Source organism: Dermochelys coriacea, chromosome 6 (genome assembly GCF_009764565.3).
Source record: "Dermochelys coriacea isolate rDerCor1 chromosome 6, rDerCor1.pri.v4, whole genome shotgun sequence".
NCBI lineage: Eukaryota > Metazoa > Chordata > Testudines > Dermochelyidae > Dermochelys > Dermochelys coriacea.
The window spans coordinates 40174225-40198693 of NC_050073.1; the positions used below are offsets into that span (position 1 = coordinate 40174225).

The window sequence follows — 24469 nt, forward strand, 5'->3', positions numbered from 1 at the left end:
TCAGAGTAGCAGCCGTGTTAGTCTGTATTCGCAAAAAGAAAAGGAGTACCCGTGGCACCTTAGAGACTAACAAATTTATTAGAGCATAAGCTTTCGTGAGCTACAGCTCACTTCATCGGATGCATTTGGTGGAAAAAGCAGAGGAGAGATTTATATACACACACACAGAGAACATGAAACAATGGGTTTATCATACACACTGTAAGGAGAGTTTTTTTTGTTTTTGTTATAACAAGTTATAACAAAGTTGTTTTTGTTATAACATGTTATAATTCTTGACGTCCGATTTGTGTCCATTCATTCTTTTACGTAGAGACTGTCCAGTTTGGCCAATGTACATGGCAGAGGGGCATTGCTGGCACATGATGGCATATATCACATTGGTAGATGCGCAGGTGAAGGAGCCTCTGATAGTGTGGCTGATGTGATTAGGCCCTATGATGGTATCCCCTGAATAGATATGTGGACAGAGTTGGCAACGGGCTTTGTTGCAAGGATAGGTTCCTGGGTTAGTGGTTCTGTTGTGTGGTGTGTGGTTGCTGGTGAGTATTTGCTTCAGATTGGGGGGCTGTCTGTAAGCAAGGACTGGTCTGTCTCCCATGATCTGTGAGAGTGATGGGTCGTCCTTCAGGATAGGTTGTAGATCCTTGATGATGCGTTGGAGAGGTTTTAGTTGGGGGCTGAAGGTGATGGCTAGTGGCGTTCTGTTGTTTTCTTTGTTGGGCCTGTCCTGTAGTAGGTGATTTCTGGGTACTCTTCTGGCGCTGTCAATCTGTTTCTTCACTTCAGCAGGTGGGTATTGTAGTTGTAGGAATGCATGATAGAGATCTTGTAGGTGTTTGTCTCTGTCTGAGGGGTTGGAGCAAAAAAAAAAAAAAGTCCACACAAAGATGGACTACAAGCCGTCAGGAACAGTATCCCCGATACTGTCACGGCTAACCTGGTGGCTGAACTTTGTGACTTTGTCCTGACACATAACTATTTCACATTTGGTGACAATGTATACCTTCAAATCAGCGGCACTGCAATGGGTACCCGCATGGCCCCACAGTATGCCAACATTTTTATGGCTGACTTAGAACAACGCTTCCTCAGCTCTCGTCCCCTAATGCCCCTACTCTATTTGCGCTACATTGATGACATCTTCATCATCTGGACCCATGGAAAAGAAGTTCTTGAAGAATTCCACCATGATTTCAACAATTTCCATCCCACCATCAACCTCAACCTGGACCAGTCTACACAAGAAATCCACTTCCTGGACACTACGGTGCTAATAAGCGATGGTCACATAAACACCACCCTATATCGGAAACCTACTGACCGCTATTCCTACCTACATGCCTCTAGCTTTCATCCAGATCATACCACTCGATCCATTGTCTACAGCCAAGCGCTACGATATAACCGCATTTGCTCCAACCCCTCAGACAGAGACAAACACCTACAAGATCTCTATCATGCATTCCTACAACTACAATACCCACCTGCTGAAGTGAAGAAACAGATTGACAGAGCCAGAAGAGTACCCAGAAGTCACCTACTACAGGACAGGCCCAACAAAGAAAACAACAGAACGCCACTAGCCATCACCTTCAGCCCCCAACTAAAACCTCTCCAACGCATCATCAAGGATCTACAACCTATCCTGAAGGACGACCCATCACTCTCACAGATCTTGGGAGACAGACCAGTCCTTGCTTACAGACAGCCCCCCAATCTGAAGCAAATACTCACCAGCAACCACACACCACACAACAGAACCACTAACCCAGGAACCTATCCTTGCAACAAAGCCCGTTGCCAACTCTGTCCACATATCTATTCAGGGGATACCATCATAGGGCCTAATCACATCAGCCACACTATCAGAGGCTCGTTCACCTGCGCATCTACCAATGTGATATATGCCATCATGTGCCAGCAATGCCCCTCTGCCATGTACATTGGCCAAACTGGACAGTCTCTACGTAAAAGAATGAATGGACACAAATCGGACGTCAAGAATTATAACATTCAAAAACCAGTTGGAGAACACTTCAATCTCTCTGGTCACTCGATCACAGACCTAAGAGTGGCTATACTTCAACAAAAAAGCTTCAAAAACAGACTCCAACGAGAGACTGCTGAATTGGAATTAATTTGCAAACTGGATACAATTAACTTAGGCTTGAATAGAGACTGGGAATGGATGAGTCATTACACAAAGTAAAACTATTTCCCCATGGTATTTCTCCCTCCCACCCCCCCCCCACTGTTCCTCTGATATTCTTGTTAACTGCTGGAATTAGCCTACCTTGCTTGTCACCATGAAAGGTTTTCCTCCTTTCCCCCCCCTGCTGCTGGTGATGGCTTATCTTAAGTGATCACTCTCCTTACAGTGTGTATGATAAACCCATTGTTTCATGTTCTCTGTGTGTGTGTATATAAATCTCTCCTCTGCTTTTTCCACCAAATGCATCCGATGAAGTGAGCTGTAGCTCACGAAAGCTTATGCTCTAATAAATTTGTTAGTCTCTAAGGTGCCACGGGTACTCCTTTTCTTTTTCTGATTTTAGAGTTAAGACTCTGCCCTTATTTGTGAAGTGCTTTGAAATCTATTCTTGAAAGACGCTGTATAAGAGCTAAGAATAATGTATTAAGTCATGCATATGAAATGTCATATGAAATGTTTATAAAAATTACCTTTTCTTTTGTATACCAAAATTAGAGTTTAGTATCCGAACACATTTAGAAGCATTCAGGGCAATGTAGGAGACAACCAGAGGCTCTGTTTAAAAACTTCCTTCAGAGTAACAAAAGGAATTCCCCCCACTATGGTTCCTGTATCCTCCCTTAGCTTGAGACTCCAAAATGCTGGCCCACTTGCTTTGCTGTAAGTTTTTGGAAAAAGACGTTGTAGTCTGATTCTTTGCAGTGTGACTTACTCCATAGAGATTAATAAAAAAAAGAGCCATTTGAGGTATCATAAATTTGCCTGGCATGGCTTTAGACATAGTGAGAACACAGAGATAATCAGTTATGCGAAGACAGTGGACACAGAGGCTTTACTTTTGTGTGTTTGATTTGTCACCTTAATATTCACTCATACATTAACTTATTATTGACACTTGTTAGGAGCCCCAGTCCAGCAGCCCTTATTCAGCCAGAACTGCAACTGGCAGGGAAACTGGGGGAAAGTCTGCATTATTGCATTATTATCAACATTTATTGCTAACTCATTAGTAATATCTAATGAATCATTAGACATGAAGAAAGTTTTCCATAAAATGAGTCTGAGCCTTTTTTGATTGTTTCATTGGATGGATTTTGGTAACATTTCCTACTATGTGAAAGTTTAATTTAATGTACTGTATGAAAAAGTATACTATTGTTCAGAAATTATATGGCTCTTTGAAAATTTATGTAACCCTAAAATCTGTTTGCCTGTAGATGATGTTTTAACAATATCTACACATAACAGGCTTATCAACCATTTGTTATAAAATTATCTGTTAATCATGTGATACTAATGCATTCCATAACATGCATTACAGCAAGATATTAAAGAAAGCATTTTCATTTACTAGTAATTTAATCAATAGCTATAAATCATACATAAATGAAAACACTATTGAAAGTGTTACTATATGTTATATATACAGCATATGGAGAGCTAGATTGCCCCTTTAAGCATAGCCCTGAGCAGGCTGTACTGACCCAAAGAAACCTAGATTGCTCTTCAGAAAACTGCCTGTTCCCTCCCAGTGCATTCAGCTAACTTCGAGGTCAAGGCAGTGGAGCAGGAAGTCAGGTGATGGTCTTCTCTCTTTCCTACCCCCTATGGGGCTCTGTATAAGGACAGATCAGTCTCTGGGTTTCTGAGTTGATGGATTGTGACCATGAATTGCTCTTTTGCAAGGAATTCAAGGGAATGGGTGTCATGTATGTAAGGTCCAGCAACATTCTCAGCCGCAAGTGGCAATGGAAATATTCACTTACATAAATGTTGACAAATATAGCCCTTAAGTATTCAACAACAAAACCCCCCAAAACCAAAAATGTAACCACCTGACTAGTGCCTGCAATCTGGTATGAACATTCAGATTCATGTCTGCAACTGATTTGCAACAACAAAACCCCTGGGTGTAAATTGCACCCATAAAAGGAAGGCCAATCTTCTGAGACATTATTCTGAAAAATCTCCTTCATTTAAAAGTGATGATATTCAGCCAATTGTAAATTTCCACTTCTAGGAAGACAGGATCAGGATGACAGCTTGTGAATTTGGTGTGACACCTCACTATACAAGAAAAATCATCTTGATGGGTTATTACCATTAATGAAGCTACATATTAAAACAAGATTTTCACAGATGTCTTGCATTTTTTCAGTGAATCTACAAGAAAAAGAAATAATAGGGTATGTGGGTGGCTAATAAAACTGTAAATCTTTGTATGGTGCCTCCAAGGGAGTAGGAGCTCAGATCCAACTAGTCTTTCTGGCCTTATGATATACAGTAAATAATAAACAACATTTATAGACCATTGTCTATCTGAAATTCTCATGTTTTAAAAAAAAATTACACACAACGTCCCAGCACACCAAGATCCTGCTTCTGTGTGGGCAGACTCCTGAGCCATGTATTTTAGTGGTCTGTGAATTGCCGTGCCCATCTAGAGTACTGAATAAATAATTAATACCATCCCATTGGCCCTGGCTTTATTATTTTTCCTTAGTAGAAGATGAGGGAACTAAGGCCCAGAGGGTGAAATCCTGGTTCAAACTAACAATGAAACTATAATTGACTTCAACAAGGTCAGGATTTTGCCCAGAAGTAGCCTGGGACATAGGCTGAAATAGAATACTGGTTTCCTGATTTCCAGCCCTACATCTTAACTATGATCAGCCTTCTTCCCCTATAAACCTGTGGCAGGACTACACATATGTTTTGTCTATAAATTGTAATTGTACCTTACAATTGTAAAGCCAACATTTTCAAATTCGGTTGCCCAAAATTATGCTCTACATTTAAGACACCTAAATAAAGTCAACTTGATTTCCAGATGGCTTGAGTATGCACAATCCCTGTGAAGTAACTGGAACCTCTTAGCCTGGCAAGTTTGAAAATTTGGCCATTTAGGTAGATATCTAAATACAGATTTAGAGGCCTAGCTTCAGGCACCCATATTTGATAATTTTGGCCTCCAGTAGAATTTGTCATCCACTACCATAAAAGTCAAAATGTTTATAAAACATTAAGTGCTGCACCACATGCTAGCAGAAATAGGAATATGCATAGAAATTAGCAACATCCAGCATACAAGTGTATCAAACAGTGCCAATTTAGGTACAAGTAATTTATTTACAACTGAACAATTCTTTCCACTGTTAACAGCTTTACAAGTCCATGAGCAGGTCTACACTATGGGGGAAAGCCAATCTAAGATACACAATTTGAGTTACATTAGTAGCGTAATTCAAGTAGATATAGCTTAGATCTATTTATCACACTACGCTATGTCGATGGAAGATGCTATCCCATCAACTCCCCTTATTCTTCTTGTTCCGGTGGAGTACTGGATTCGACGGGAGAGCAATCTGCACTAGACTCTCTAAATCGACCCCGGTTCATCGATCGCTACAGCGTCAATCCCCTGGTAACTGTAGACAAGCCCTATCTCAGAACAACAAAAAAATCCCAGGAACTGGCCTAAGGATAACCTGTTTCAGGGTTGGGTACTTCCCCTTATCATCATAGTATCTGAATGTCTTCAAAGTTAAATCTCCAGCATTCATTATCTAGTATTTTATCCTTTGCCAATCTTGTTAACAGCCAACAAGTCAGCTTGCCAACGGAACCCTGCGAGACAAAAATATACTAAGAAAGTTTTAAAACTGGGGATCTCTTGAGCAAGAAAGGAGTACATACATAGGAATTTTATCTTGCGTTCCTCAACACATGGCATGTTAACTGGCATATGGCAGTTAATGAGGTGAAGAGGTCTCCTATGTGTAGATGACACGAAAGTAATCAAATCGTGCAGCATAATATAATTCCCACTGATCCTTTGATCGGATTGTATGGAAGTTGCTGCCATCTACAAAAACATGGACCATTGTGTGGGTTTACCATGAAAATGTTGTTGGTCTCAGCAAAAAGAAACACTGTTATTTCTATTATTTGTTTATGATAATGCCCATGAAATGCTAGAGACTTTCCAGACAGGCAAGAAGGGATGCTCATTGCCCGAAGGAGTTTTCAGTCTGACAGAATAACAGGTAGTTGGAAGTCAGAGAAAATGAACAACAAAATAGGTTTGTCTTCAGGGTGGTCAAACCACGTATGAGGTGGAAGAAGTCATGGAGGCAATTTGAAAGACTGACAAATATGTGGACTATGGTAGGAATTTTGGAAGAGAAAAAGGGACAGGAATTGAATAAAGCCTGTGTAAAATCTTAGCTTTTGCACATAAAAATGTGCAGAATGTAAACTCAGCTTTACAGTCCTAACTGGAGGTGGAATGAGAATGAGTAAAATCCTCAATCAATAAGAATTTCCCATTGTTCTTAGAGCTGCAGAAAATGCTACTAAGCAAAATAATCCTGGTTGCTGACTAACTAGTGATCATGGTTTAATATTATGAATATTTGTTTCTCATGACTATTTAGCCTGACCTTTACAATTATTTAATGTGCAGAAAGCTGAATTTGAAGGACTGTCATTTTTTCTATGATTAATGTCAAAATTCAGGAGTTTATGACTCAACTTCCAGCCTTAAATATTTCCTGGAAACAAATTGCCAGTAGTGTTAATTTGCATTGTTTTTTTCTAGGAGTGAGGCTGAAGCTCCCAAATTTATGTTCACTTTTGGTTTAGGATGATGTAAATTTGAACTCAAGACTCAAACATTGTAGATTATGAATTACTCACATCATATGGAATAACATACGCCTTTTTGAAACTTTTCAAGCTATGATGATGTGATTGGTTTTGCTAATATATTTCTGGATTTTGTGTTAAAAGTAGTACCACGTTCCTTTTTAAAATCATCATTTGTCAAGAGTATTCAGAGATGCTTTCTAGAAATTATTTCAACACCCTGCTCAGTCAACATTTGTTTTCCCACTGATGTGTCTTTTGAGAGATTGCTGGAATGGATCAACAAGACAACATATCTTCTATATTCCACCTTCAGGGCCCTGTTGGCTGCTGCCCCTGCTGTGCTGACAAAGTCACTCGGAGACCCTGGGGTTCACTAGTGCTGCTTATTTACAGGTTGTGCTCCCACCACCTTTTCACCATACACAGCTTGGGTTCTAGTGTCTGTATCCAGGAGGGAAGAGTTATCGTTCTGCTTCCACTCCCTCACTCTCCCTGGCTTCTTTCCTCTCAGCCTTTTATATAGCCCCAGGTTAAATGGACAGGCAGCTGTTTCCCATTCCCCAGTTAGGTGCAGCTTTTTTCTAGCCAGCTCATTTACTTCCCTTAATGGGAGCTGGCATAGCAGAGGGCTGAGTCAGCAGTTAACAGCATCCTGTTATCCACCTTTTAGTTAATCAAGTGCAGAAAAAAGGGGCTGATTCTAGAGAATATATAGTTGTGTTTTAGTTTTACAAATAGGAGGCCATAACAAACTGCTACTCCACTAATTGTTTGCAGTGTTCTGTGTCTCTTTCACCAACAGAAGTTAGTCCAATAAAAGATACGACCTCACCCACTAATAGTTCTCGGTGAGAAATTATCTGAAAAAAATTTGCAGTTTGAAAATGCTGCTGCATTTGTAAAGTTTCCATAGTTCATCTGTAATTACCAGCGTATGGATATTTATGTAAAGTTCATTTGAGCAATTTGATTCTGATATTCATTAAGGTTTTATCATTAAGGAATAGTATAAAGTTGATCTGGAGGAACTAGAAAGTTTCCTTGTGAGATAGTGAGGATGGGGTTGGGTAGGATTGCCTCAAGCATAGGAAATCCATCTGTCTGATGACAGTCAGAAGTTAATTGCTCCTGTAATAGGAAAGGTTTTCAATGGGAAAGGTGTGTCCCCCAGACCTTCATCTAATAATAGATCTTTTCTTCTTGGGCAGTTGTGGTTAACCTTGGGAACTTGAAATAAATGGGTAACCATAACTTTTTCAAGAGATATTTTATATGGTAAATTTGGAAAGTAATTGCAGGGCCTGATAAAAAGAAATCAGGCTGCATAAAATTAAACCGTTGAGTCTGTCATCAAATCTGTGCCATATCACTTGACCGGTTAATGTACTAAGCAATATTGTCAAATTTCCAGGACTTGTCTTAATCTCCTTCCCCTGTTAAATTTCCATTCTTAGGATAGAAAAAATGGAATCAGCAATCAAGGCAAAATATGTCAGCCACTTCATTCTGGCATCTCAGAATGGATTTTGCTGGTGGATGGGGTTTGGGAAAGTATCATCACTCTTCCCCTCACCCCTTATTTTGAGCACTGGGCAAAATTGGCCTAATTAGGTTAGAAGACCATTGATGGACGTCCTTAAGAACACAGTTCTTAAGTCTACTGTTCCTCTGATATTCTTGTTAACTGCTGGAATTAGCCTACCCGCTTGTCACCATGAAAGGTTTTCCTCCTTCCCCCCCCTGCTGTTGGTGATGGCTTATCTTAAGTGATCACTCTCCTTACAGTGTGTATGATAAACCCATTGTTTCATGTTCTCTGTGTGTGTGTATATAAATCTCTCCTCTGTTTTTTCCACCAAATGCATCCGATGAAGTGAGCTGTAGCTCACGAAAGCTTATGCTCTAATAAATTTGTTAGTCTCTAAGGTGCCACAAGTACTCCTTTTCTTTCTACAATTTTGGTAATTAAAGTAATTTGAGAAGAAGTCAGTAGAGAGAAAAATTGTTCTGTAGCAGCATGTTTTATCTGCTTCTATTAACAATGACCAACAGGCTCTACCAAATTAGCAGTTTGCTTGTTCAACATCTAAAGTGCATTCTTTTGACAAAAGCACGAGTCACATGAGCTTAAACTGTGAATTTCTTTGAATTTAACTAAAGTCGTCAGAACAAAGAAAAGTCCTTTCCCCAAACTGAATAAGTGATAGTGGTGCTAAAAAAGGGGCTTTTAAAAACATTATTGAAAGAACCTTGATCTTCCAGGGTAGGCTGACTACAGTCAGTGTGCTCTGAAAAGAGTTAAATGAAGCTGGTGTCATCCATGAATAACAAGATGGTGTTGACTACTAATGCAGCTTCTTCATATAAGAAATCTTTATAAAGAGAGTACCATTTTTCTTCTCCAGACTCACAGGACCACTGTTCACCCATTTTAGAAAATTTGTACAAGAAAAAATATGTGGGTGTAACGATGAGTAGCATCAATTGAAGGATCAGTTGAAGGCCTATCACACAACTGTATTATGGCAGGAGCAGGCGGACCGTGGAGAACACCTGGAAAAAACAGGTCTTGAAGCTCCCCCCTCAAAATACTGGCCCTGCTCAAAAGTTATTTGTTCTTAAGATCTGACAGGGTCAAATCATAAAGTGCTATGGCTGCTGGAAAAATATTTTCACATATTGTGATGATATTCACCATTCATTCACTAGTAAAATTCCTTAGCAAGGCAGTTTCCTAAATATTTACTGAGTCATGTATTTAACGAAACCTCAAAGTGACTGAGAGCTGTGTACTTATGAAGTGTGTTCATTCAGCAGCTCATGAATTCCATTTTAGGTTCATCATTCCACCTCTACCTTCCCCCCCATATTTCCTCTTGAATCATTAACATTATTTATTGTTGTCTTTTTCAGATTGCATTAGCCTATTGGTTTTCTGTCAAGCTGTTCTACTCTCCTGTGAGTCTCCTTTCAGATCATAATGCTCTGTGCTTATTCTTACTTTTGGTTATTTTATGTACTGAAGCACTTTTACAGCCAAATCCTTCCCCTCTGATGTGCACTCTTGGCTCCCATTGGATTCCAGTGGTAGGAATATGAGTAAAGTGTTGTATGTAAAGAAGACAATAAAGTGGTCTGAACTGGCAAAAGAATACTCAGTATCCCTTGGAACAGGACAAGTAAAAATAAAGGCCTTCAACTGATCCCTCAATACCATATACTTCTGGTATATTGCAGCTCCTTTTACAACAAAGCTCAGTTCCACATCCCTTTTCTGTCTACCTGTTAAAGCTTTTTCCATTTCAATAGGTTTTTAATTCATGACGACTCCAGTAGCATTAGGGCACAAAAAATTCATATGATATTGCTCTCTTTTAATGCTGTTTTAACCTATGATTAGCTAAATGGATAGGACTATTAATATCAATGTTAAGAAATTGTAACAAAATTTGCACGTAAAGCCTCTATCAGAGATATCATTCTGCTTGACGAACAGTAGGTAGGCAAGCATTACACCTGTTTTACAGATGGGGAAACTGAGGCAAGAGGTGACATGACATGCAAGAGCAGGTGCAGATCTTTTAGGGATCTTTGGCCATTTTCATCAGCTCAAGCAGATGAATGCTGCTGCTGAAGTTCAATGAACTCTGCATCTACTTGAATTCAGATGGTCTCCGAAGGACTTCCAGGGAAGGGTAAGCTGAAGTGAGGCACCCTGTGGTAAGGATGTTTGTTTTCTATATGATCTGTACTCTATTTCTTGTATGGTAAAATAAAGAGCAATGGCATTAGAATCCTGTGTAAAGTGTCTGTGTGTTTCATGTATTACTCTTACCAAACATCCCTTCTTGTAAACCAGAAGGCTGAAACATTTGGGTGGGAAAAGGTGTGTTTACAATATCAGGGGAGTAAGAACCAGTGTTGGCCTCTCTAGGTGGTTGCAGCTCTTAGAAAGAAGTGCTAGGGTGACCAGATGTCCCAGTTTTATAGGTACAGTCCTGATATATAAGAAAAAGCCCCCAATAAGTACCTATTACCCTTCATCCCATCCTGATTTTTCATACTTTCTATATGGTCACCCTAGTGCTAGGTAGAGGATCTGCATTCTGAGTGTGGGCCTAGAGTGCCTGGACTCCATTCAGATTCAGGCTTAAAACACCCAGAGATTAGTGGCTGGTTCTCTTCCTGACAGCAATTTGGTGAGCAGGCAAGACGGGGTGCTCAACTGGAGCTGTAACACGTGGCCAAGATGTTCAGAGGTGACTTCTGGTTTTGGGAACCCAACTTCAGAAACCTAAATGGGGCCTGATTTGCACAAAGTGCTGAGCACTCACTCTCTGACAGTCAGGCATCAGGCAGACAGTCAGTATGACATCAGTTAGATGTCTCAGTTGGGAACATAAAAACTGAGGCTCCCATCCCTAGTTACTTCTGTGAAAAATAAAAACCCTCTAACTTTCCAACCTGAAGTTCTTAGGCAGATTCAGATCAAATATTTTTTTAATCTGAACATTTATTGAATATGAAAGTGAATGTAATCACTTCAGTATCCCGTGCTATTACATTCAATTTCTTTCATGCTGCCCCTAAATACTTAATTTTCAATGTGCTGCAGAATTGTGTATTGAAAACACAATTGCTTTGCAGAAATTGTCATGGGGAACTGGAGGTTTTGTCAGGAAGCAGCTGTGGCTTTTAGCACCTTTGAAGGTCATATGTGCAATACTCATTTATTCTTGTCCTACTTTGACAGCACATCCCTTTGGCAGATGCCTTAGAGTAGCTTTCAGTATTCTTGATAAAAGAAAAGGAGTACTTGTGGCACCTTAGAGACTAACAAATTTATTAGAGCATAAGCTTTCGTGAGCTACAGCTCACTTCATCGGATGCATCAAATGCATCCGATGAAGTGAGCTGTAGCTCACGAAAGCTTATGCTCTAATAAATTTGTTAGTCTCTAAGGTGCCACAAGTACTCCTTTTCTTTTTGCGAATACAGACTAACACAGCTGCTACTCTGAAACCTTAAGTATTCTTGATGTGTACAGAAAAATATTACTCAAACCACCCTACACCAACAGAATAAGTCATTGTGAAGTGCCGTGTCACAGACCGACCAGTTAGCATCACTGTATTTCACAATGGTAAGAGACATTGATCTTGGAATAAATCATTTATTTTTAGCACACCAATATAAGCTAATATGCTGGTGTATGTGGTCTTTTTTTTCAATTATTTATTTATTTATTTCAATTTAATTTTTTCTCAATTAAAGAATTGATCTTTAATTCTCTTTTTTAAATTTTCTTACAAAAAAGTCCTTATTCAACCTCTCTCTTCACCCTCCTTCCCATTAAGACAATACGAAGGGCCAAGTTCTATCCTCTAGTGCAGTTTCCACTTAAATGGATGCAGGTTACACATATGTGTCAAAGAACAGAATTTGATCAAAGAGAGTAACAAACAAACAAGAGAAAGAGAAAGAAAAGGAAATGGTGAGTCCAGTTTTTAATGGATTTCTTATCTCACCACCTTATGTGAAAAGCATCCCATGATGTGTAAGGTATCACAGCAGGAAAACCTCACAGATCATACAAACTGTTGGCCATCTGTGGTGCAGATTCCTGCAGAACTACGGTAATGACAATACTGTGATCTTTTCAGTAATTACAAGATTCTTTCCCTAGCACATACATAATGCTCAGTTAACAGGTTGCCAAAACCGTGATGGGAATCAGGTTTTTGAAATGGCATAATGCTGATAAAACCTGGTGTTAATATGTAGAAAAAAGTATGTGTTCAGTCCCACTAAATGCAGGTTTGCGGAACAGGGGTGTGCCCACTTAAAATAAAGTGGCCTTAATTTGGTTTATGAATTAATTTGTGAATTAAACTAAACCAAATTAAGGGCATTGAATTTTGAGAGTGTCCACACAGGGATTTAATGCAGTTTAACTAATCCACATTTAATCTGAATTAACTAAAAGTGTGAATTTACTTTCCTGAGTGTCCCCATGTAGACAAGCCTTAAGTGAAATTCAATTTGCTAAACAGGATGAAACGACAGTTTTCACTCTGTTCATATTCTTGATCATGGTAGATTTTTCCAATGTTTTTGTGCCTGTGTGTCACACAGGTTCCTTCATGTTACTCACCTATATTTGGAATAATTTTGCCTTTCATTAGCTGTGATTGCCTGCAACTGATATTTGGATTAGGATTTTTTTCCTTATTTTTCTAGATCACTCTTGATTTTTAATTTACTGCAATTAAGCTTCTGAACACACCTACTACTAATTCATTGGGATGCACACAACGGACTTTACTTCTTCTCTATATGTTGTGGTTCATACGCCCTTAATCTGAGACATTATTCCAGCCTTTAAAGTTTTAGAAAAACTCCTGGATCTTATTTTTATGGGTCACAAAGACACAGCCTTAGTAGCTCATGAAAGCTTATGCTCAAATAAATGTGTTAGTCTCTAAGGTGCCACAAGTACTCCTTTTCTTTTTTCAGTATAATTGTTTTCTTTATTTATATATTTTTGGTGTACTTGTGCCCTTATTTCTATAGGGAACTCCTGCTAATGTTATTGTAGGTCATGCTCATCATATTATTGAAGTCTTTTACTTCTCTTTCTGTGGGGATGCCTGAATCTAATTTTTTGAGACAGTCTTGCACTACATCTGTTGGGGATTTCATGCTTTGAAATCTTGAGAGCACTTCTGGCCTTATTTGTATTGCTCACTTGAGCCTTTATTGTTTGGTATCCCAGTATTTCCCTTAATTCTATGGAGAACCCCATATTTATTTATTTTTAAATCCAGCTGTAACATAATCATTCCCTTTAAGGTAAACTTATATTATTTTTCAGAATTTAACCACATTTTAAAAACTCATATAATTTAATAAATTCTGTGGTCCATTACCTTCAAAGATGACTTAATCCGAGGTTCTGGTTTCTGTCTGGTAACTGTGTTTTGAATAAGCAGAGACTGATCTGTGCGAGAATCATAATTCCCATGTTCTGAATCATCTGTATATGTATCTTTGTCTTTTCCTATATCTCAGGGAAAACAAAACAAAAGAGACAGGCTCATTTGAGATTATAATGGAGACATACTTGTCGTACTATTATAGCAGTAGTTGACATAAGAACATTCCCTTTAAGCACTCACATTTGTGGCTTACAATATTCCCCCCTTCCCTACAACAGACTTTTGATCTGAAATTTTATCATGCTTGCTCTCAGTTTAGATGTGAAGCTTTTTGATTTATTAGAGTTTACATAAAATCTGTTCTGCAGCACTGGAGTGCGAATGGAAAAGCATGATGTTTTCAGTTGTGCAAAAAAAAACAACAACAACAACAACAACAACAAAAAAACAGAGGCTCCTATGCTTTTATATAAAACTCTACAGTAGTTTGGACTGGACACTTCCAATTTGCTGGACAACCCACATACAATGTGGTCTCATGAAAGTGAGAAGACTTGGCTTCTATTCCCAATTCTGCCATAGGCCTACTGCGTGACATTGGGCAACACTTGTTAAAACTCTGTGCCTCTTTCTACCATCTGTAAAATGAGTATATGATGTTATTTTCCTTAATTTAATTTTAGGAGCTATTTAGATCCCTCAGCTGTAGATGGGAACTGAAGGTATTTGGCATGTTGCAGGAGATGCTCAGCACTTCATAGATCTGGCTCTAAGCATATACCAATTGTGGTTGTCCAGTACTCAAATATCTTCATAAATATAAGATAGCTTTGGACAGCTGAGGGCCTACTCCCCAGCCTGACAAGTCTTCCTCCCTTGCAGGTCTCCTGCTACCTAATACCACCCTGAGTGGCTTTCTAGAGGAATTAAATGAAAGATGGGATTCAGAGCTTGAGCTCCAATATTAGCTGTACCAGTGGTTTTGCTGGGTGGCCTTGGGCAGTATGTATTTCTGCCTCTCCCCACGCAATCATTAAAACAGGGAGCATGCTTATAGTAAGTAACCTACAGAGCTATCCTGAGGGTTAATGTCTGTACAGCAGTTGAAACATGTAAAGCACTACTTAAATGTTGATTATTGTTATCACTTGTATTATGGTAGCACCCAGGCCAACATCAGGAACCCATTATGCTCGGCCCTGTAAAAATACAGAGCAAAAGACGTTCCTTGCCCCGAAGAGCTAAAATATAAATATCACTGTACCTTTCTTTCATAAGTGTATCCAAAGGAGGGAAGGGAGAAGGGCAACAATTCTGACAGTCTTTTTCTAGGGCTTTTCTGATTACCTCCAATTTAAATTGTAACTATGTTTGGGACAACTCCAGTGCATGTTGCCCATTCAGTTACAGGTGGGCAGAAGGACAGTTTTGTGATTAAGTCACTGAACTGAGATTTGGGAGATTTATGTTTAGTAACTAGTTTTACCACAGACTCCTTGTGTAACCTTGGACAAGTTACTTAATCTCTGTGCTTCAGCTCCCCACCTCTAAAATTGAGCTAATCCTTCCCTACCTAACTGAGGGATTTGTGAGAAAAAAGGATTAAATATTTGTGAATTTATTTTTAAGAAAAGTGGAAGAAAGAAATTGTTCCTATTGCAATTCAGCCATATTGCAGATATATAGACATATTTTAAGACATCAAAGTTATCACTACATACAGTGAGCCAAGTTCTCATTTCAGCTTTCACATCAACATGTGAAAATTCAGAGTAACTCTTGCAGATTAATAGTTCCATTAAGTCCAGTAGGACTACTTGCATAAGTAAAGGGTTCTCACATGAAGAAAGTTTTGCAGGATCAGACCCTATGTGAATTGCAGGAGTTCAAAGTTAAAAGTTACCAAAACTTGTTAAGGTTTTGAAGTGTCTCGCCTCATTTGCTGAATGTACTATTACTACTGTGTATTAAGCCATTTTAGCTGACCAAGGACACCACCTCCGATTTATATCACATGTTCCCCGAAAGATGAAGATATTCCCTGTCATCTCATTTGAAATACAGATATAAGAAAGGCTTTAGCAGAACATTTAGTCATGTCACCAGAAAGATCAAGAAATTTAGAATTAAAACAAACAGGCTTTTAATAGAAAAGAAAAAAAGGTTTGTATATGTTTTGAGTGTAATTGTGTTTCTTATTTTTTTTATTTACACCTTAATCACCTATAGTGTTCTGTAAAAGGTAATGGGGCAGTGGAACACAGCAGAGAGGAAGGCTGGGAATGCTATCCTGGATTCTAAAAGACCATCTGTAAATTTTTGTGACTCATCATTATTCTTACAACTTTAGTATAAAAAGGGATATAAAAACTAAGGTACGCCCATCTAAAGATAAAGTAGAAAAGCTGATCCAACTCAGCGCTTGAATAGTATATGCTGATTTGAAAGATCTTGAAGTAATTTATTAGATATAATTGTAAGGGGATGAGATGAGTTCAACCAACATTATCAGATTTCCATGCCACAAAATCTCTGATCAAAAATTATTTTTTCATAGGTTGAGTGGTTTATGATGTAGACATGTTCAGTGTGTTATTGAATCATGTCCAAAGTTCCCTCAGAAGAGAATACAGTAGCTACTCTTATTCAGAGATTTCAGATACCATTGACAATGTACAATGACTAATGCAGATTAGTCACCTGAATTGAAACATTCAATTCAGGATTAGGATTATTCATGCCAGTTTTCTGCAAATATGTATTTTTAAATGGAGAGATGTATTCTCCACCATTCAGTATTTTTTTCTTCTTCTTATAGGAAATTAATTTCTCTCTCATTCAATTAATGATTTTTCTTCATCAGGCTACATTAAATGGAGTTTCCCTCCAAGTCCAAAGATAAATTAATTGTCTTGGGCCATTTCAGTTCAAATATTATCTTGAAAGTTCCCATCACAGCAGCATCCAGCTTCACCAATAGAGAATGTCACCATAGAGAATAGTGAAATTTAAAAAAACCTATTTTCAGTAGGTTTTGATTTTAAAACTTTGAAACCTTCTGTCATCTTTCTCCACCACAATTTAGACGATAAAATACAAAAGCAAGTAAACATTTAAATGCAATTTGGAACTGCCAAAGGCCAAACAAAGAGACATATCCCTGGAATTTACGGTTAAAAAGTTTAATTGTCTGGGGATTTTTTTTTAATTCAACCTATCCAAAAAGGCAGCAAAAGGAACTCTCAGTCCCAGATCGGTTCACACTCTTTGGAAGCATCTACCCTGAAATGATTACAAAGCAAAAGAGGCTTTATTTGCCTGCAGCTTCAGGGAATGACCATCAGAATAGCCTGCTCCCTCAAGCTCTCTCCCCACCTTGTAGGAAATTTACTGTTTATTTCATCCCCTTATTTCCCAGTCATGACTTGCCAGAAGCTATGACTATTAGTATAGCTGTCATAGTTGACTACATCTCTCAACTAGCCTTGCTCTTCTGGTTCTTAGAGAGTCACTGGTTGAAACCACCAAAAACTGGCCTGGTTCCAGACCACCATGTTCATGGAACTTGAGCATCTGGCTTAAAGCCAGGAACTTCAGACTAGTCTTCTTTGCAAACCTCAGACCACACCTGCAACACAACTTCCTCCTCTTTAGCAATAGCGTCTCCTGTCCCACAGCTATTTTGAGAGAAACATGGGACAGGGTAATGCCAGTGAAAGAGGTTTCTCCTCATATGTCTCAGAGTTTATATGCCTTGTTAGAGAATTTTTAATGTGCTTTCATTTTTTATTTGCTTTAATTCAGCAAATGGATCAGATTCTCAGCTGCATAGTTCCATCCGCTTATGCAGTTTGACACCAGCTGAGAATCTGGTTCATTTAAATATACAAACTGAGCATGCACTTTTTGTTTACTTTAACATAATAGCAGAAATTCCACTTAAGACTTCATTACAGTAAGGCATAGAAAGAGAAGAATTATCTGAAAGAAGATCTATGAAGAATTGCAAGTTGCAATTCCCTAATTTAATGTAACATTTGGTTGGTAAAACAATTTCAATATCTATCCATTGAGGCACTTATGCTACTTCTTCCCTGTTATAATGTCCAATTCAAAACTGCCAAACAAATGCCAGACTGTGAAGGCCCTTCTTTAAAAAAAAAAAAAAAAAGGAACAAAAAAACTTCAATGGTGATACATTACAGTAAGCGACAAAAGTGAAAAAACTTACAAACAACATCTGGGTGATAAAAATGGCAGGTGCTATACAGAGTTGCTACTAGGGTTTTTATAGTCCACAACAGAAGTATATGGCAGAGGTTGTCCGCTATTGTTCCATGCATCCCTTCAAAACTTATAGCCTCTCAGCAAGTACTCAGCAAATGAGTCTTAGACAGAGATTTTTTTATCTCATTGGTATAAATCAGGAATAATCCACTGAATTCAGTCAGGCCTTTGGACCAGAGTTCTGAGGACAGGATCATTATATTTATGTTCATATTGTTTGTTCTGGAAATGACCCCCTAAACATATTTCTTCTCTACACAGATTCTTTGGGCCCCTGAAAGTATAATGTGTGGGCTGCTCCTTCAGGCCTCTTCAGAGACAAAATACAGGAACCCATTATCACTGCTTTAAATCTATTCTCCCTTATTTGGGGTGTTCATGTGAATTCTCAGAATATGTCCAAAAGAAAGCAGAAAGGCTTAGGTTTTGATCCTTGAAACACATGTGCATATACTTAACTTTAATTTACTTTATTTTGAAGTTTATGAGATTATTCATATGCTTAAAGTAAGAGCACATACGTTAATTGCTGAAAATAACATTACAATAACTGTCATTTTGTTCTTCTTAGTAGATGCCAATCTTGCAAACATAATTAGTGGGAAATCTTTATTTCCAATATAAAAAGTTACATGTTTTTGTTAAGTAACCATGTAAATTACATTGAGATTATTTTAATTGCTAAATCATTTTTGAACAGAAGTTACTTAGCAAGTTTTATTTAAAACTTCATTAGCCTTGATAGACTGTGTGAATATAGTACTCTAAACAGGGCTGGATTAACCTTTTTTGAGCCAAGAACCAAACATATTTGTGGGCCCCGGTAGGGAATGAAGGGACCAGGGGCAAGAGCACAGCGGGCAGGGTGGATTTGATTTAAAACATGATTTAAATCACTAGTCAGGAAGACTCAATTTAATCATGGTTTTCTACATAAAAGTGCATTCTTGTTGGTTGTTATAACCTTCATACATATTTTTCCACATCTCAGAGATAGATATAGGTTTCATTTTTAGAAGGTACACACTATACATTTTTAAAACAGTGATTTATTTTGAAAAAAAACTTTTCAGATGAGTTTTACAGCTATATTAGAAAATTAATGATGTTTTGGTTATTTCATTTACCAAAGATAATTGAAGCAGATATTTATGAAGTCATTGGGAGGTGAACTATATCCAATTCAACAGGTAAATCATTAATATTTGGCGGATTTTCTTGCCAGGCTATATTATGAAGAGAACCCCACCAAACAGACATTTAAATTGTTTTATTTAACTAAAAAAACAACATTAAGTACCGGTATTCTGGATTTTTTCTTCAACAGCAAACATAATATTTTAACAAAAAAGCATATGTCCCTCGCTTCTCACATTTATCTCCAGACTTCTTCTCCTTGTCCAGATCTATTCTGCCCTCAACAATCTTCTATTACTTGAACTTTTTGAAACTTTTCACTTTTAAAGAGAGGTAAGGGATTGATTCTGTGTACACAAATTTTCAGAGGGACAATAGAGTTGAGATCTGTTGTTTCTCACCTCTATATATTATTTATTTAAAAACATTTTTGCTGTGACAAGCATTTTACGTCTGGAGACACATATCCACAGTTTGAGAACTGCAAAACTAAGCATCTCTGATGGTATCTTCTAGACTGAGCACTGAGTCCCATTGGGTAGATTAATTTAAATAATCTATACAGAAACCTGTGGAACCCCATACGATTGGGTTCCTAATCCATGAACTATTAGAACTCATTTACAAAACTTTTCTTAAACATTACATGAATATATTGTCTCATACTATAGAATTAGAATTTATAATCCCTATTCCATGATGAGATATAATGTATCTTAATTAAAACTATCTTTAGATGGATTTTTGAGAAAAAAAACCTAATTTGAATTAAAAAAAATCCAATTTTTTTTTTAAAACAGGCAATTGATTTTTATCCACCTTGACAGCAGGGCGTGGGGAGGGAGATGGATTGGTCCCCAACTGGAGCAAGGCAAGGGTCACCGGCAAGATGAGCACAGTGGGGCATGGAAGGAGGATTAGTCCCTGCTGACTGGAGCAAGGCAGGAGCAAAAGCACAGCGGGGCGGGAGCTACAGTTGGTCCCAGGAACAAGGGAGGGGCTGGGGGTAAACTGCAAGCACAGCAGCGCTGGGGAGGAGGTAAACAGGATCCTGCCTACTGCCCCCGCCCACATAGAGCGGGTACCTACCTTCTCCCTGGTTCTAGCCCATTCTCTTTGTCTCTCCATGCACTGAGCTGAGGGTGGGGGTGCACTGAGCACAGGGCTGGGGGTGCAGGGTCTGGGAGGGAGTTAGGGTGCAGGAGCAGGCTGGGGGATGCAGTGCAGGGTCTGGCCAGGACCTAAGGTGAGGGAGGGGGCTCAGGGTTGGGGCAGGAGGTTGGGGTGTGGAGCACGTACCTGGAGCAGCTCCCATTTGGTGCGAGGGGTGCAGATGGGAATGTGGGGGGTGGGTGCAGGACTCCTGTTTGGTGCTCAGGGTGGGGGTGGGGATGTGGAGGGGGTGCAGAAGTCAGGGCAGAGGGCTGGGGGTGTGGGCTGGGGTAGGGGCATGCTCCCAGTCCCCTGCCCTGAGTGGCTCACGGCAGGGGGCTGGAGGGGGTATGCCCCGATTCCAACCCCTTCCCAAGGCCCTGCCCCCACCTCCTCCCCCCCGAGCGGTAAGCATGCTGCAGCTCCACTCCTTCCCCTCCCTCATACGGGCGAACAGCTGTTCTGTGGCGGGGAAAGTGCTGGGGGAAAGAGGTGGGAGAGGGTGGAATTTGGCTGCCAGTGGAGCCTACCCTGCTGCAGCAGGAGCTGGTGGGACCAAGTTTCTGCCCCCTGCCCACAACTCTCTCCTGCGGAGAAGAGCGGAGTGGGCCGGCCTTTGGAGCATGAGCCTGGTGCCAGTGTCACCATGGTAAATCCGGTACAGACTCTAAAGCCCCAAATGGTAGCCATGCAGGTGCATAAATAAGCTATTACGATAATTAATATCTGTAAATTATACTATTGCCGAGGGAAAACTTCTATATTGTACCAGTTAAATTTTTATAGTCCTGGGAAATTAAGCAACATGAAGAAAGCAAAAAAAACCAAAACACCAAACCAAAAACAAATCAAAAACAAAAAAAAAAAAAGAGAGTGTTTTTTCAAAGAAAACCAAAGACGCTTTGATAATTTCATTCAGGGACATTTTTTACTTTTAAAGTTAGGACTAAGTCATATTCCTATTGAAGTCAATGGGACAAGGATTTGCCTTTAATGCCTTTAATGAAATTAGGTATCAAGAAAAAAATACTAATACTAAATAAATACTAATAATCGTGTGTATACACATACACACACTTATTAGTATTTCAGAATGCTATACCTGGTAGATGGACCAGCACATGATATGCACTTGGCCCCGCATTCCACACTCAGCAGTGAAAAAGATTTAAAGGAGTTCCAGGCGTCACTCAAGAAGATGGTAGACTTCTCCTTCAGATTTGATCAGGAACTTGGGAGTCTGGTTAGTATATTCTTTTGTTTTGTCTTCTCAGTCACATAAAAATGTGACCAGTGATTTCAGTGCTTACATATCATCGAAGGCTTCTAGCATAAGCAAATTCTAAATCTGTGAATGTGAATTTCACAATAAAGGAATTTAAGAGATTAAAAACTGTTGACCAGACTTTTTAATTCTAGGAATCCTTTGTCTGCTAATGCCTGAAAGTCCGCAGTATATAATTTAGATACAGGTTTCTCCCCCCTCCACCCCCCTGCCCAAGGTCTGGCCATGTTAGTACAGTATGCGTCTTCTGGATAGCTAGAGACAGGACACGAGATGGGGAGGGCACGTACCTTAGGCAAATTAAGAGAATTCTTTCCCAGATATCTGCCTGGTGGGTCTTGCTCACATGCTCAGGGTCTAACTAATTTTGCCATATTTGCAGTCAGGAAGAAATTTTCCTCTGGGTCAGATTGGTAGAGACCCTGGGGCGTTTTCACCTTCCTCTGCAGCATGGGACACAGGTCACTTGCAGGTTTAAAGTAGTGTAAATAGTGAATTATCTGCAACTTGAAGTCTTTAAACCATGATTTGAGGACTTCAGTAACTCAGCCAGAGGTTAGGGGTCTATTACAGGAGTGGGTGGGTGAGGTTTCATTGCTTGCAATATGCAGGAGGTCAGACTAGATGATCATGATCGTACCTTCTGACCTTAAAGTTTATGAGTCTATGGCTAAGAGAGCCATTTCACATCTAATAATGCGTAAAATAACCACCCCTGCACCTCTTGTATAAGAAAATATTGACATAATATTACTCGCATTTTTAGATCTTACATAATGTTGCTAAAGTTTTTGACTATTATCATGTAGAATATTGTATGGTTTTTGTTTGTTTTAAATAAGGCATAGGACACTGATAGGGATATTTAATTTTAAAAACCGCCATTAAATAAGTAGTAGGGTGCTTCAAGGATTTTCTCATCACTAGGTAGTCTCAATCCTTAACTCTATGCAATGACTTCAATCTATGAATTTAAGGCTGGATCCTATAGTTCAGCGGTTTTCAAACTGTGGGTTGGAACCCCAAAGTGGCTCGGGACCCCTGGTGTTGCCAAGGCTGGCTTAGAGTTGCTGGGGCCCAGGGCTGAAGCCCGAGCCCCACTACCCAGGGCCAAAGCCAAAGATTGAGGGTTATAGGCCCCCGCCTGGGGCCGAAGCCCTTGAGCTTCAGCTTTGGCCCCCCTGACTAGAGTGGTGGGGATCAGGCTTTTCCCCCCCTGCCTCCTACCTGGGGCAGTGGGGCTTAAGCAGGCTCAGGCTTTGGTCCCACCTCCTGGGGTCATGAAGTAATTTTTTTTTTTTTTATCAGAAGGGGTCACGGTACAATGAAGTTTGAGAACCCCCGTGATAGTTTTTAGTCAAGTGAGAATCCCATTGAGATCATAACTTGACCACTGGTCAAGAAATTAGCAGGCCATTTGTTTAAATGGAATTTTCAGTCCTAAAATATGCATGTTTTTTGTTGATAACCTGAATAGAAAAGAAACAGTAGCACGGGAGATTCAGACAAATATATCAATATTAATAAATATCTGTTAAACATTAAGTTTGCAAAGTCAAACACTCAAAAGTTAGGAAATGTGAGACTTATGAATTCCTATGCAACCTGAGTTCTGTCACTTTGTGCATATGCATTATGATACGGTCTTTAATGAATGATCACGTTATTTTTTCAGCAGGACTCTTACCTCATTCAGGGCACAGCGCTCACTGAATGAGTATCTTGTTTTTTTAAAAGCTCACCATTAAAGATGCATCAGCCCCATGCTATATATACAGAGTAGCATCTATCCTCTGCACTGAATATAGAATTATTAATTACCTCCTCAGGTTTTCAATGATGCTCATCACCACAATATGTGAGTGCTTCACAAATTTTAATGACAGGGTTCAGAGTAGCAGCCGTGTTAGTCTGTATTCGCAAAAAGAAAAGGAGTACTTGTGGCACCTTAGAGACTAACAAATTTATTTGAGCATAAGCTTTCGTGAGCTACAGCTCACTTCATCAGATGCATTCAGTGGAAAATACAATGGGGAGATTTATATACACACACAGAGAACATGAAACAAGGGATTTTTATCATACACACTGTAAGGAGAGTGATCACTTACAGATGAACCATCACCAGCGGGGGTGGGGGGGAGGAGGAAAACCTTTCATGGTAACAGCAAGGTGGGCCATTTCCAGCAGTTAACAAGAACATCTGAGGAACAGTGTGTGTGTGGGGGGGGAACAACATGGGGAAATAGTTTTACTTTGTATAATGACTCATCCACTCCCAGTCTCTATTCAAGCCTAAGTTAATTGTATCCAGTTTGCAAATTAATTCCAATTCAGCAGTCTCTCGTTGGAGTCTGTTTTTGAAGTTTTTTTTGTTGAAGGATAGCCACTCTCAGGTCTGTAATCAAGTGACCGGAGAGATTGAAGTGTTCTCTGACTGATTTTTGAATGTTATAATTCTTGATGTCTGATTTGTGTCCATTTATTCTTTTGCATAGAGACTGTCCAGTTTGACCAATGTACATGGCAGAGGGGCATTGCTGGCACATGATGGCATATATCACATTGGAACGAGCCTCTGATAGTGTGGCTGATGTGATGAGGCCCTATGATGGTGTCCCCTGAATAGATATGTGGACAGAGTTGGCAACGGGTTTTGTTGCAAGGATAGGTTCCTGGGTTAGTGGTTCTGTTGTGTGGTGTGTGCTGGTGAGTATTTGCTTCAGGTTAGGGGGCTGTCTGTAAGCAAGGACTGGCCTGTCTCCCAAGATCTGTGAGAGCGATGGGTCGTCCTTCAGGACAGGT

General features: G+C 39.4%; 1 protein-coding gene across 5 annotated transcripts in view; it reads right to left on the reverse strand.

The window, feature by feature from the left end:
- Nucleotides 1-24469, reverse strand: part of ANO3 (anoctamin 3) — a 386869-nt gene that overhangs the window by 124876 nt on the left and 237524 nt on the right. For 3 of the 5 annotated variants that reach the window (XM_043516665.1, XM_038406144.2, XM_043516668.1), the window contains exon 4: nt 13795-13931. In XM_043516665.1, coding sequence (XP_043372600.1) covers nt 13795-13931 — 137 coding nt within the window. The remainder of the gene's footprint in view (nt 1-13794; nt 13932-24469) is intronic. The other 2 variants (XM_043516667.1, XM_043516669.1) reach the window with 1 other exon arrangement.